The sequence below is a fragment of the Solea solea genome, chromosome 3, assembly GCF_958295425.1.
Source record: "Solea solea chromosome 3, fSolSol10.1, whole genome shotgun sequence".
In the NCBI taxonomy this organism is placed as follows: Eukaryota; Metazoa; Chordata; class Actinopteri; order Pleuronectiformes; family Soleidae; genus Solea; species Solea solea.
Genome location: NC_081136.1, coordinates 35,124,268 through 35,138,030, shown reverse-complemented (window position 1 = coordinate 35,138,030; position 13,763 = coordinate 35,124,268). Strand labels below are relative to the sequence as shown.

General features: G+C 40.2%; 1 protein-coding gene across 2 annotated transcripts in view; it reads right to left on the bottom strand.

Annotated features, from left to right (window-relative positions):
* The window catches only part of phf21b (PHD finger protein 21B), a 45,771-nt gene that overhangs the window by 11,105 nt on the left and 20,903 nt on the right, over window positions 1–13,763 (bottom strand). For both annotated transcript variants that reach the window (XM_058624599.1, XM_058624600.1), the window contains exon 2: window positions 9,886–9,930. In XM_058624599.1, the coding sequence (XP_058480582.1) occupies window positions 9,886–9,930 (45 nt within the window). The remainder of the gene's footprint in view (window positions 1–9,885; window positions 9,931–13,763) is intronic.

Below are 13,763 nucleotides of genomic sequence, written 5' to 3'. Positions count from 1 at the left end.
CACGTCAACGCAGAGAAGAAGAAAGAAACTCTTGTGATGAATGATTTTACAGCGCCCCCTCCTGTGATGTTATTTGTGATCGCCTCCATTGTTTTTCACAGGATCAATGGAATCTACAGGCGGTCGCCTGCATCAGGACCAGAGGGGGCGCCGCTCACCATTCAGCGTTTGTTAGAGGTGATTGTTTTAAAGGTCACTCATTCAACAGACCACGCCCTCCTGGGAGGGAAGGAGGTGAGGAGACAGGGAAGGAGGTGAGGAGAGAAAAAGCTGCTTCAAAGGGTTGAAATCATATTATATCACGTTCTTAGTAAAGTTTCTATATATTTTTGTATTTGTTTCATACATGTCGTGCAAGTTTTGCGATGAATTAGCTTACTGTTGTTATTTTTTATAAAAATGAAATACAAATTTTAGAGATATCTTTAATTGTATTTGTATACTTTTCTTCGTAGACTCACATGGCACCACTTCCTTTCAACCTGGCTTTTCAAAATAAGAGACACCAACTTTGGACTTCTTATGCAAACCTTAATGCTTAGCAATGAAAACAGTCTCCATTACTTATTTCTGTAAATTAAAAAAACTTGTAAACTTTGGAATGTCACTAGCAGCAACAGCCACCTCCAAGCCACTGGGTGGAGCTGTTCAGCCTCTTTGAGCCGCTTAAGTCAAATCAATTAAGAGTCTCGATAAGAATCAGAATAAAAATCCTAACCATTACAGATAATAAATGTGTCAAACGTGCTGAAAAAGTTTATTTCGTGAAGCTGCAGATGAAACGTTTCCTCTTCTCTTTTTTTATCATTATTATTGTTATCGGAGGAAAATCCTTTAAAGCAGGATTAAGGTTTTTCTTTTTTCCTCTCAACGACCTTCAGGTTCTTCAGAAGCTGCAAGGGTTTATCCCTCAGAGAAACCTCGCCGGGTTCCAGCGTCTGCGTCGCTAATGGACTCGACTGAAATGAAACTGATATCCATCTGAACATCCAGCAGAACAGGAGGATTTAGAGGAAAACGTCAGTCTGAACCTGCAGCTGCTGAAAATTCAACCGCTGGTTTAAAAAAAGAACGTAGAGAAGAAGAAGGAGGAAGAGGAGGTGGTCGAAAGCTCAGCGGACAAACGTCCCACTGAACCCACCGTCGTTTTACCAGCATCGACCAAAATAAAAAGCTCATTTCTTTACGCATTTATGTTTCTGTGAAGGTTTTTTAGCTCACATTACAGCAGGTTATGGATCTTCGGAACATGTCGAGGGAAAAAAAAAAAAAACCTGTGCCGAGTCAGCAAAGATTCTTCAACACATTTGTCTGGAGCAGAGAAATCGGTTAAAAGCTCCTGAGAGGTGGTTTTATATGTTTGTTTTTTCCCCCCCAACTCCGAGGTTAGTGACTATCGAATGAGCTGTAAAACTTTAAATAAAGAGAGAAAACGTCTCCAGGGTAACGACAGACTATCGACCCAACACTACATCCTGTGCGTGGAACAAGCTCATGGAAAAAAACTCGAGGCCTGGAGATGTTTCCCAAGCATTTTGAATTTACTGTACGATTTCAGAGCATTTTCTACTTTCAACTCCTCCCACTGAATTTATCGTAGCGTATTCACACTTGGTCAGCCCACTCTTAAATCCTCTGAGATGCTAAATTGCTCATTTTTATCGTACATCGTAAAAGGGCGTGTCCATGGCAGCGTGTCCATTTTTAGATATCTCAGCATACGAGACGAAGTTAGCATTTCCAACAAATGCCTTAAAACTGTTTGACAATAGTGCCAGTGTGATCGGGATGGGGGGGAAAAATCAATACAGTGAAATATCGCAATATTTTGCATGGCGATATTATATCGCATTTTTTAAGACCCAAGTGTCTTCCTTTTATACATTTTTATAATAATAAAATAATAATATCGTGATGTGACTTAAGTATTGTGATAATATCGCATTGTGACTTAAATATCATGATAATATCGCGTCATGACTTAAATATTGTGCTTTGAATATCGTGTTGCAACTTCAATATCGTGCTTTAGATATGTTGTCATGACTTAAATATCATGATAATATGTTGTCGTGACTTAAATATCGTGATAATATCATGTCATGACTTAAATATCGTGTAACTTAGATTAAACGTACACTTCCCAAACTAGCCCAAAACTTTGCATATTTAAAATGAAGTCACAGTCTGAAGACATTCACATGTTAATATTTAGGTACACTCCTAACATCTCTTGGCCTGGTCAAATAGTGAGTTTTATCACTTGAATTTTGTTGGAGAAACTGCAACCACATGAATCAGAGCCACAGAAAACCTCAGGTGAGGAATGCGAGGACTACCGGAGTTCAGTCATTTATGTGTTCAAAGACAACCGTTTACACCATATACTGTATGTCTGCAAACGAGTAACCATGGCAACAGCTGTGTGTGAAGGACAGAGAGTCATACATTACACAGAGATTACAGTGACTGCGCCAGGTTTGGGTTTGGACAGAATGACCTGACGTCAGCTGAACTCGACACAGGTCTGGTTGTTTTAGGAAGTTTTTAAAAACATTCTGAGCTTTAAGTTTAACATTGTTCTGCTTTTTTATTCACGTCAAGTTAAACAGGAATCAGACGATCTGTGGACACACCGTCCCTCTGTCTCCACACTCCACTGGCAGAATTTAAATTTGCTCAGCGACCACGGCTAAGGTCATCCGTCAGTGCTGCTGCCGCTGTTTACTGCAGACGCGGCGAGCGGACAGGATTATCCACACACTCATTATGTGCTCTGTTTTGATAGTGTGCCTCTGAGATAACAGGCTGCTGAAAAACGCATTAGTAGCTGTTCAGATTTCCATCAGCGCAGCTGCCAGGCGCTCTCTTTGTTTACACGCCATTTAGCAGCGAGGCCCTTCAGTCCTAAGAGGTGCCGAGGAGACGGGGACGCGGCTGTCAGTGCTTTTTACACCCGAGTAGAAGAAGAGGAAGAAAAACTCAAACCCTCCACTTCACAAATGAAACTAAAGAAAAGACCTGGAGCTTTCACTTCATGTTCCAGGTCGGGGTTTGTCCTACTTCACAACACCTGCAGCATGAAGTGAGGTGGTTTCCAAGCTCACAAATCAACTGTCAATCACATTTTTTGAGATAAAATTTTAAATTAAAAGCTTGTATGCTTCTGCAAACCACAACAAGAACATTTATTCATCCATAAGTCCAAGTGAATATGAGTGCCAAGGTTTCCCTCAAGGCAATCTTGGTGCATCACAAGGTCAAGGTCACAGTGACCTTGAACTTTGACCACGAAAACCTAATCATCCTCGAGTCCAAGTGATTCCCTGAAGACGTTCTTGGTTTGTCCCACCAGTAGAAATATGTCCGTCAGCAGAGACGTCAGGAAAAAAGGCTCATCTGATAAAATCGATGATAGCTTCACCCTCTTATGACCATCGTGATATTCAGGCCGTCTGGATTTATTTTTGAATGAGTGCTTCTTTTCCAAGATAACTTTAAACACTTTCGATATTTGGCAGTTATTCAACCGTTTAGGAATGACGATACTGAGAAGCTGAGTCTAGGAGTTACGGTAATGAGAAACATGCATGCCAAATTCTGTCTGCAACAACTGTTGAATGTTTTTGACTCATTATCTTGTACTTTTTCAAACATGAAACTGGGGTACTTCAGCGCACATGCGAATGGTATAATCTGGTATACTCGAGCGTCAGGGTCCTGTAGTATCCCACTTCACCATTGGGTGGCAGTACAAGTCTGGAGGCGGGGCCAAGGACGCATTCCTACCAAAGAAGAGAACGATGGTATAGCTACATCGGACACATCTGGTTCGAGCAGCTCACGGCTGAAAGGCCCTTTGGGCAGGGGAGTCGGGGTGTCAGCCTGTTCGAGGGTCGCCAGGTCGAGGTCCGGATGACTATCGTTGGCATCTACTTCTTCTGGTTGGCTTAATACTCAAGAAATTCAGTTTGAGCATGCGCTGCCCACTGCCCACAAATGCTCTCTGTGTGTTGTTCCAAAATCCTTGGGTATACCAGGTCCCCTTTAGCATTGTTCTGTAAACCGCTCACACTCCTGCACCAAAGTCTTTAGAGAAAATGTGTGTTTTTAGCTCGCGGGGACACAGGAGCTGATGGTCTAAACAAACCTGAACTATCGCTTGAAATCAGAAACTGCCAGAGGCAGAAAATCCACGAGGGAGGACTAAAGAACGCCTCAAGTTCCAGAACCTGTGACCCATACCGAGGTCCAATATCTGAGTATCCTGGGCCCGGCTGTTGCCAATTGATTTCCTGTGGAGGTGAACTCCCTCCTCTGGCAGGGAGACGGCTTATCAGAAGCGACACAGGTCAGAGTCTGGCCGCTGGCCCACAATCTGGCAGGAGGGGGGGAAGGGGCGGGGCAGGGAGAGCGAGGACCCCGCTGCTCCACGACTCAAGTGCAGCAGGTCGAGAGGAGATTCACGACAAGAGATGAGTCAAGTATCAGCTCAAGATGAGCTCTGAATGCTCAACTACCCATTTTCCTCACACAGGTGGAAAAAACAAAACAAACCCCTACACTGATCATGTGATCAGCCTCCACCCGTCACACTGGCTGTGGACAATAAATCCATTTAAATGCAAATCAAACACACCCCAGGCTTCCTTTCCCTCATGTTCCTTGGAACAAGACACATAAAATCACACACACACACATACACAGTGGGAAAATATGCACAAGCGGAGGCTCAAGCTATCAATCAATCAATGCACTGATCAATGGATCAATGACACATCTGATAGGTTATTAAGATTTTCAGACAAGTTTAACTCGATAGGGATTTGGACAGGGATAGTTAGTGCAAATATTTGCTTGTGTTAAAAAAAACAGAACATTAGCCAAAAAGATTTTATAAAATGTAACAAAAATACTAAGAAAAAACTAAAATGTTACTTAAAAAAATCATGTTGCAAAAAAACAGCCTGTTTTCTTGTTGCCAAAGAAATTTGATCACCATCATATTTTTAACTTAAAAACAAAACAAAAAGAATAATGTATTTTTAGCCTGTTATCAAATGGCAGCTTCACTCGTTACCGTTTATATTTCAGTTTAGGAACAAACCTGAAACCGAGCGTCCCAAGGCCTTGTCCCTAACGAAGACGTCTGCTCTGCAGAGAGGACAGACTCACACGCCTTCACAGCCAGAGCAGCGGAGGATTATTGACCAGCAGCGGCCATCACAAACCAATCACAATCCCAAACCACCCAAAGGTCAAACTCTGTATGAAGTGAAGCTGCGAGGAGAAAAGACGGCGCTGCCTTCATCACCTCGACCGCTCTGCTAATCGCCAATAACACGGCGGTGAAGAATGGCCTGAGCGAGCACGCGGTGCACATTACTGCTGCTGATTAAATGATGGTTAGTGTCGTGTGAGCAGATTGAGCTGCAGCTCGGGCATGAAACACTGTTCACAAAACCACCACCCAGAACCAGAACCAGAAGAAACAACTGAAACACCGCTCAGACGACCCTTTGACCTCTGGCATCCACTAAAAACACCAACAACTATGACTCGACATGTCTGTGATTACAGTTTTTAACCTGTTTCAAAAAGAAAAGGGAATCAAGTTACTCTCTATGAAGACGATACACTCATTTTTCTGAACGAGTCCTTAAAAAAGTTAATTTAACATCTTTGCTCAATGTCTTTGTTCATGAGGATGTAAAATAAAGTCATAAAATCTGTATTTTTTATATAAAACCAGATTTACTACTTTTTGTGGACATTGTCCATTTCTGTCTTTTTTCAAACTTTTTTAGGCTTCAAATGTCAAACTTTTTCCGACGATCGCGTTCACCAGACAACAAATGAAGCACTGCTCAGACGACCTTTTGACCTCTCACATTCACTAAAAACACCAACGACTGTGACTCGAGATGCTTGTGGTGAGACTGTGGGTTAATATTTACATATAAGAACTAGTTTTTACTCAAAAAAATAATACTCCAACTGATTTATCCATTATAAAAACACTTTTCTTAACAAGTCCCTAAAAAGTTCATTTAACATCTTTACTTTTTTTATTCATCGGGATGTCATAACCAGATTCCCTTAGTTTGACAAGAAATCAATTCAAGTGAATTTTAAGAACAAATCAAAAGATGTTTACCCACGTTTAATCGAGTGTAATTCCATAAATTTACATTTTTGTAATGAGAAATAATTGTCCATAATCTGCAACGAGTTAAGTGAAATTTTAAAACAAGTAAAAGTTCTCCTCTGCCCTCGGTGATCAATAATCACGGTTGTCATCCAGGAGCATCGATCACAGACGTAAATCTAAACCCTTTCATGAGACATTTATAGCCCGGCAGCGTCCGAGCGCATCACAACCTCGATCGGATTTCAGGAAACCACTTCAAACAACAGACGGAAGGCACTTTTAGTTTCACTGTCGCTTATTTTTAACAACTTACTAAAGTTAAAAGCAAACATTATTCTGCTTTAACTTGTGTTTTTTTGTGGGGGTTGAATTAAACTTTTTTTTTGTGTCACTATGTGGATTAAATGTGAACAAAAGTAGACTCAGGTCAGCGACACTGACGTCAGTGATCGAGTGGGGACGAGAGACAGCTGGTCTTCATGAAGAGAGAGAGGGGGGGGTTGGTGTTAGCTGGAGGCCGGCAGATGGACGTCTGTGAACAATGGAAGCAGACAGATGCAGCCACAAAGAGCAACACACACACACACACACAGTTTATGGCACAGACAAAAAGTCTGTAAATCTGCTTAAATGTCCACTGGCTGCAGTTCAGCGCAGGGACACTAGGGGCGCATACGCTATGTTGACTGAGGAGAAACATCAGCTGCAACAAAAGAAAAGATAAAACTTGATTTTATCATCATCTCCTGTGAACAGTCATTATTTATTCCACGTTTTATGTTTTCTTATTTATTGTGTCCAGGATTTACAGGAAATAAGGGAAAAGTCGAGAAAGTTAAAAATTAAGTTTATACTTTTTTCTTTAATTCATAACAGACAACTCTATATATATTTTTTTAATATTTCTACTTCTCATACGATGGGAGGCAATGTTTTCTTGAAAAAAGTTACTTTTGTCGCTTTGTCAAATATAAACAAAGGTCTTTAAATTGAAAAAAGGTTTTTTTTCCTCAAAAAAAAGAAATCTCGAAACAATAAATGAATAAAAATTAAGTTTGGACTTTTTTTAAAACTTTTTAATTTTCTGTGGTCAAAACGTGTTCTCGTTCACTTTTAGCTCTTTGGAAACAAATTGAATGATGAGCGGACGTCACTGAGCATCTGTCCACACAGCGACATCAGACATCTGAGAACTTCCTGCAGGATGAGGGTAGTGAGGCGGGTTATGGGGGCGGGGGGAAGGAGCACGAGGAGGAGATGGAGAAGGGAGAGGGGGGAGGGGTTTTACCCTCACCCGGCCTTCATCTTTAGCCCGAGGGAGAGAGGAAACATCTCAACACTCTCTGCAGTTCAGGGTTCACATACTGTCACGGGGGAGGAGCCAACGTCATCAACGACTGTATCTGTGACTGTGATCCGTGATTTGTCGATATACAGATTATTTTTCACGTTTAGACAAATGTATTTTTGATGTTTTACATTCTGTATCATTTATATTATTGTGTGTTTTATATCCTGTGTTTTCACTGCTGCTGTAATTTCAACAAAGTCAAATCTAATCTCATCTTATTTCAACTTTTTGTGAGGTGAAACAAGTGTATCCTAAAACACGGGGAAACAAGAATTAAATGTCACTCTACGCTGATAACACTTGATTATTTGTTCTTAAAATGTTCCATGTTGATTACGGATGAATCAGTTTGAGCGGTTCTGTCATTTTAAACTTCACAAAAGAGAAAGTTCCGGACTCTCTGCTCTGTTGCGGCGGTTTTCCGTGTTGTACCACGAGGAAATTTCACTCAGCGCAACACTTGATTATTTGTTCTTAAAAGGTTTCTTACAAATGATTTTAAAGTCTTGACTCAACCTTGTTGATGGTGATGGCGGTCAGTGCGTCATTTCTCCACGGATTTCTGGACCAAAACAGCAAATCAATGAATTCGGAGAATGACTGACGGATGAATCAATGACAGAAATAATTATTAACTGTAGTTTTGAGGTTTTGCACCTGAATGTCTCACTCACACACAAGTCATTTTAAACCAATATTAAGCTGAAGATGTTGAGTTTATGTGAGTAATTGATTTAAAGTCTTTTTGGTGATTCTAAAGGAGAGGGACTGTTCCTTTAAATTTTCTCTCTCTCTCTCTCGTTCTCGTTCTCTCTCTCTGAGTGACGGAGTGTGACGACTTCTAATATCACCGTGTTTAGTTTGAGGCGGCGAGCAAATATTGACAGAACAGATTCTGAGCGAAAGACACCGCCGCCTTTCTGGAACACGGCGTCACAGATGAGTTCTCCTCAGTGGCCACCAGGAGGAGGAAGAAGAGGAGGTAGAGAAGAAGGAAGAGGAGGAGGAAGACACGAAGGAAGAGGAGGAGAAGGGAAAAGGGAAGAGGAGGAGGATGAAGAAGACAAACATTGTCTTTCATTATTTCTCTCTCCACAGCACAGACATTAATTCCTACGATTTAACTTCTCTCTGTCCTCCTCCTCCTCAGCTCTGACTCTGATTGGCTCATAAACTACAGGTGTTTTTTTTGACCCTGACAATGATTCACACCTTACAGCCAATTATAGCGGCGACAGCCACTCGATCGCCACTGTCATCACACTCACACACACACACACAGCACCCCGCCGTCCACTCCTCCGTGTCCACAATCACTTCAAATTAAATCTACGAGTCAATGCGACGAGTCAATATTTAATTTGCTCAAAGAGGAAGTGGATCAACGCCGTAGCAACGGCCGCGTCGGAAGGACGAGGACGCTCAGCGAGGACGCTCAGATAATAGAGCGAGAAACTCGCCTCTGAGTGAATCTGCTGGTACTGACAGGTCAGAGGTCAGGCGGATGCCCAGTGCATGCTGGGACATGAGTGAGCAGAGACCGGAGTCTCTCTTTTTTTTTTTTTTTTTTTTTTTTCATAAAAAAGGGACTCGCACCTCTAATGTGTCTCCACTGCAGCTGATCGGCTGTTAATCATCTCAGAAGCTGCTGGAGAATGCTCCGGAGGATCATTAACAGCTTCACTCTGTCGTATTAAGACGTTCAACATTGATCTAATGACGCCTCAGGGACACGGCAAAGGACGGTGCCGCCGCCGCCGGCTCCTTCATTAGGACTTAGTGAGTCTTTAACCACAGAAGAGGACGACGAGGACGTGGGTTTATATGTTTGGATAAATGGCAACGAGAACAGACAAACAATTAAAGAGTCCTGTGACGATCAGCTGAGAGGGAAACAACAACGTTCTGCCTCCATTACAATTAAAAACCACAAGAAACAGACAAGAAGTTAGCCGAAAGAAAGCTGGTCAAAAATAACTAAAATTTGGTTTAGAAACATTAAACATTTAAACAGTAACTTAAAGTTATTAGGGGGAAAAGAACTGTTAAATATTTGCAGACCAACAAGCTGAATATTAACCAAAAGTTAGGCAAAACATAGCTCCTAATTAGCAAATAAATAACAGAAAGATAGCGAAAACATCAGCTAATAGTTAGCCAAGAAATAGCTGAAAGATGCTACATAATGAACCAAACATTAGATAGAAGAGAGCTTAAGTTGGCAAAAAGTTAATACAACATAATAGCTGATAGTTAGGCTAAAACATAGCTTAAATCAACATTAGCCAAAATGCAAAACTAACCAAAAAAATAGCTACAAGTATACAAAAGTTCCAAAAATAGCTGAAAGATGGCTAAATGTTAGTGGTGTGTGTGTGTGTACCTGTCCATTCTGCAGTTCATTCAGGCCTTTGCACAAAGTCTGATTCTGTGGAGGAGAAAAAAAGAAAAATAATGAGTAAAACTTTCTGATTTTGTGTGTGTGTGTGTGTGTGTGTGTGTGTGTGTTTGTGTGTGGGTGTGTGTGTTTGTGTGCGCAGACGTCCTTGATACATAAATATTTATATTTTCCAAAAAAAAAACGTGTGGTGAAACAAATGTCAGTCAGATGAAATCAAAACAAACACAAATCTATAATCTAAAAACACACACACAGAAATGAAAGTGGGAAAACTAGTGGAGTCAACAACAGCAACAAGGTCAGGTACTGTATGTGTGTGTGTGTGTGTGTGTGTGTGTGTGTGTGTGTGTGTGTGTGTGTGTGTGTGTCTCAGATAAACCGGTGGATTAATTCTGTATGCATTGGTTTCCTCACACTGGGGAAATATATAAACTGAGCACAGAGAGAGAGCGAGAGAGAGTGAGCGTTAGAGTGAGAGATTAGGGCAGTGAAACACCTGACACGTCTGACATCATTGACACAAACTCAGTTAGTTTGTCCTGTCTACACATTAAACTGTGCGTGTGTGTGTTTGATTTGGTCACATGACTACACACAACGTCACGTCCACTGTTGTTGGATACCTGAGTCACAACAGTCTCACTTCACTCAGAGAAAACAACTCCATCCTCCCCCAGCACCTGAATGCAACGGAATGAAAAACAAACAGCCCTCAGGCTCCGCCCCCTCTCCTCAAAATGCCTGAGCATCTGTTCAAACTGTGCACACACACACACCAAGCTGCTAGTTTCCTGTTAGCATTTCCACTGAGAGCCTCAGAGCTGTGTGGCTAAGGCTAACAACATTCATCTATCAAAGGCTGCAACTGTGAAGCCTCATAGGAAAAAAATAAATACATTTGAATAAAAATAGTTAACATTTACGTTCTGGGGACCAAGAATATATACTGTATATTGTGTTTTTGTTCCAAAACGGTCAAATTTCACAACAACAAAACAGACAATAAAACAATAAAATGTTGTAGAGATTATTAAAAAAATACATATAAAAACATCAAAAGAAAGCAAAGCAGTTGCAACTATAATCAAAATAGTTAACATTTATCCTCTGGGGACCAAGAACATCTAAAGAAAATCAAGCATCAAAATATCATTTAATTGAATTTAAATTAAAGTGAGTGATAAATAAATACTGTATTCATTATTATCCACGATAGAAGCTAAATTAACTAAATGGTCAGCTAAAACTACAGCTAAAAGTTAGCCAAAATGTCATAAGAGTTCGCCCAAAAGATAGCCAATGATTTGAAAAAACACAGCTTACAAATATAATAATATTAAAATCCAAATATTTTGCTCCAAATTATCCAAACAAATAGCTCAGAGTCTAGCTATCATTTTTCAAATATTTGGCTAACTGTTAAACGTTAACAAAAAGTTAGCTCACAGTTATACGAAAACTAAACAAAAACAACAAACATAATCATGACCCAAAGACATTTTTGTTTTTACACATTACCGTGGATATACAGCTAAATAGCTACCTTGCTAGCTAGCTAGATATTATCACAATATATGTGGTTGTGGCGACAATAAAACGCTATACACGTTATTTTTACCATTGTCAACTTATGTTTCTTTAGCTATTACTACTACGCATGTTCATATCGCCGCTGTTCCTGAATAGAGCGCCACCACATGGAGTCATGAAGTAGTGACATAGCCAGTAAATCAAACTGGTGGGAGCAATGTTTTTATTTTCTGAAATTAGATAATTGATATTTGGTGTTAGCGCATCATCGTTTATCGATTTAATTAATTGATTTATGAAGATTATGGCAGTGGTTTTTGAGAGGACAATGATGGAGGACTGTCTGCTGCAAGGAAGAGGAGGAGGGGCTTAGTCTCTTGGGTACCAGCAGCTGATGGAGGCCAAAGCATGCTCAGACATGCCGGTGTTCAATTAGAGGTGTGGCTCTCACATACTCACAGCTCCAGCAGGAGGAGCAGCCACTCGGTTACAGTGACTGTCGCAGAATCACAAGGACACGTGTGGACACTGTTTCAACGCGTTAATTAATCGAAAGCTCTTGGAGGCGTCGTCCACCAGCTGCTCCGACAATTTACAGAGAAATAGAATTTTTCATTTTGAAGCAGGTTCGGCTTCTCCGGCAGCAATTGTTATAAACACTATTTTCTTAATGGCTGTTAAATTACTTCCAGGTGCTTAAAAGGTTTGTAATTAATCACTAAAAGCAAAACTAAAATACTAAATAGATGTAGATTAATCAAAAATGTAGATTTGTCAATCAACTTAATAACTGTTGCAGCTCATTAAGAACTTAAATATAAAATAATAGCGAAAAATAAAAACGAGATTGGGCCCAGGCTTCAGCCTTGTGGAACTCCACACATAACTAATGCCTTATTAAAAGGGTCCAGTGAGTACAATTTCAAATGTAAATATTTTTCTTTGGCAAAAAATTATAACATGAAGAGTAAAATCATCTGACGAATTGTTGTTTTCCATTAGCCCAGAATGAGCCATTTTGGATCTTCGTGTTCTAACAGTAGCCTAAAATTGTTAACATCCTTGGAGTTGGAAAATGAAACTATACCAAAAAGTGCCAAATTGTACACGCTATACCTTTAAAAAATAATTTTATTATTTCCTAGATAGATTTTTAAGGAATTTTGTTCACGCTAACAGCCATCATAGTGGACATTTTCAAATCATATTGAGAAGCAGAGTCTGTATTGATATCCATCAGTGATGATACTCTGGAGAACATGGAGTCTGTGGAGCAGCAGATGTGGCGCAGACTCTCATTTTGCGTCTGCGAGTTGTGGACATTACTTTCTCACTCCATCACAAAGCAAACTGGCTTTTCATTAGACTCAGGTAAATGAAATTGCCCTTCGTCTCTGCTGTTGCTGCTGCTGCTTCACAGGAGACAGATGATGTTCATGGACGGAGGCGGACTCTTTTCCGAGTCATGATGACCTGTCCATTGCATCTCTGCGAGTCCAATAAAAGACGACGTGTGTCAACACTTGTCCCTGCACTGCAGCGAATCACAACTCTCTTTATAGATCAAACCATTTATCAACAAAAGGAGTTCGACAAATTAGTCCATAACACAAATATCCAAAGTTGCGCATCTCATCTTCAAATGCTCAGGTACTTTTGTTGAGAACTGGCCCTGAATCGTATTCATGAAAATTCGACAGACAGTATATTCGTCAAATACAAATTTATTTTATGTATAAATGAGGACCAAGTACTAAACACATCATTCAATCATTATTTCTTCTATTTTTGTTGAATAAAAATTTCAAATCAAGAAGCAAAATTAAAGAAGGATATATTTATGTCTCAATTAGCCAAAATGTGTTTTTACTTTTTAACTGCTAACAGCTTATAGTTAGCTCAGAAAAAGGCCATGTTGCTAGTTAACATCAGAGGGCTGTTTAAAACCAGGTTGCAAATTTTTTTTGATTAGCGCTAACTGCTAAAGGGTCAAGGTAATATCTTGCTGCTAACTGCTTCCAGCTAAAAGCTAACTGCTAAAGGGTCAAAGGTAATATCTTAATGCTAAGCTCTATCAGCTAACTGCTAAAGGGTCAAAGGTAATACCTTGCTGCTAAGTGCTTACAGGTAAAAGCTAACCGCTAATGAACGTTTGAGTTGTTCTAAGCAGGTGCTAAGTGCGGCTATGTCCTGTCAAAACAATGCATTTTCGGGGATTTCAGATATATGTTCCTTCTTTGTGGCAACAACACATGTTGTAAATAAAAACCAAAACAAACAAAAACAAAACAATAGTTGTACCAGGAAGTAGCCACCAAGTGTTTACAAAA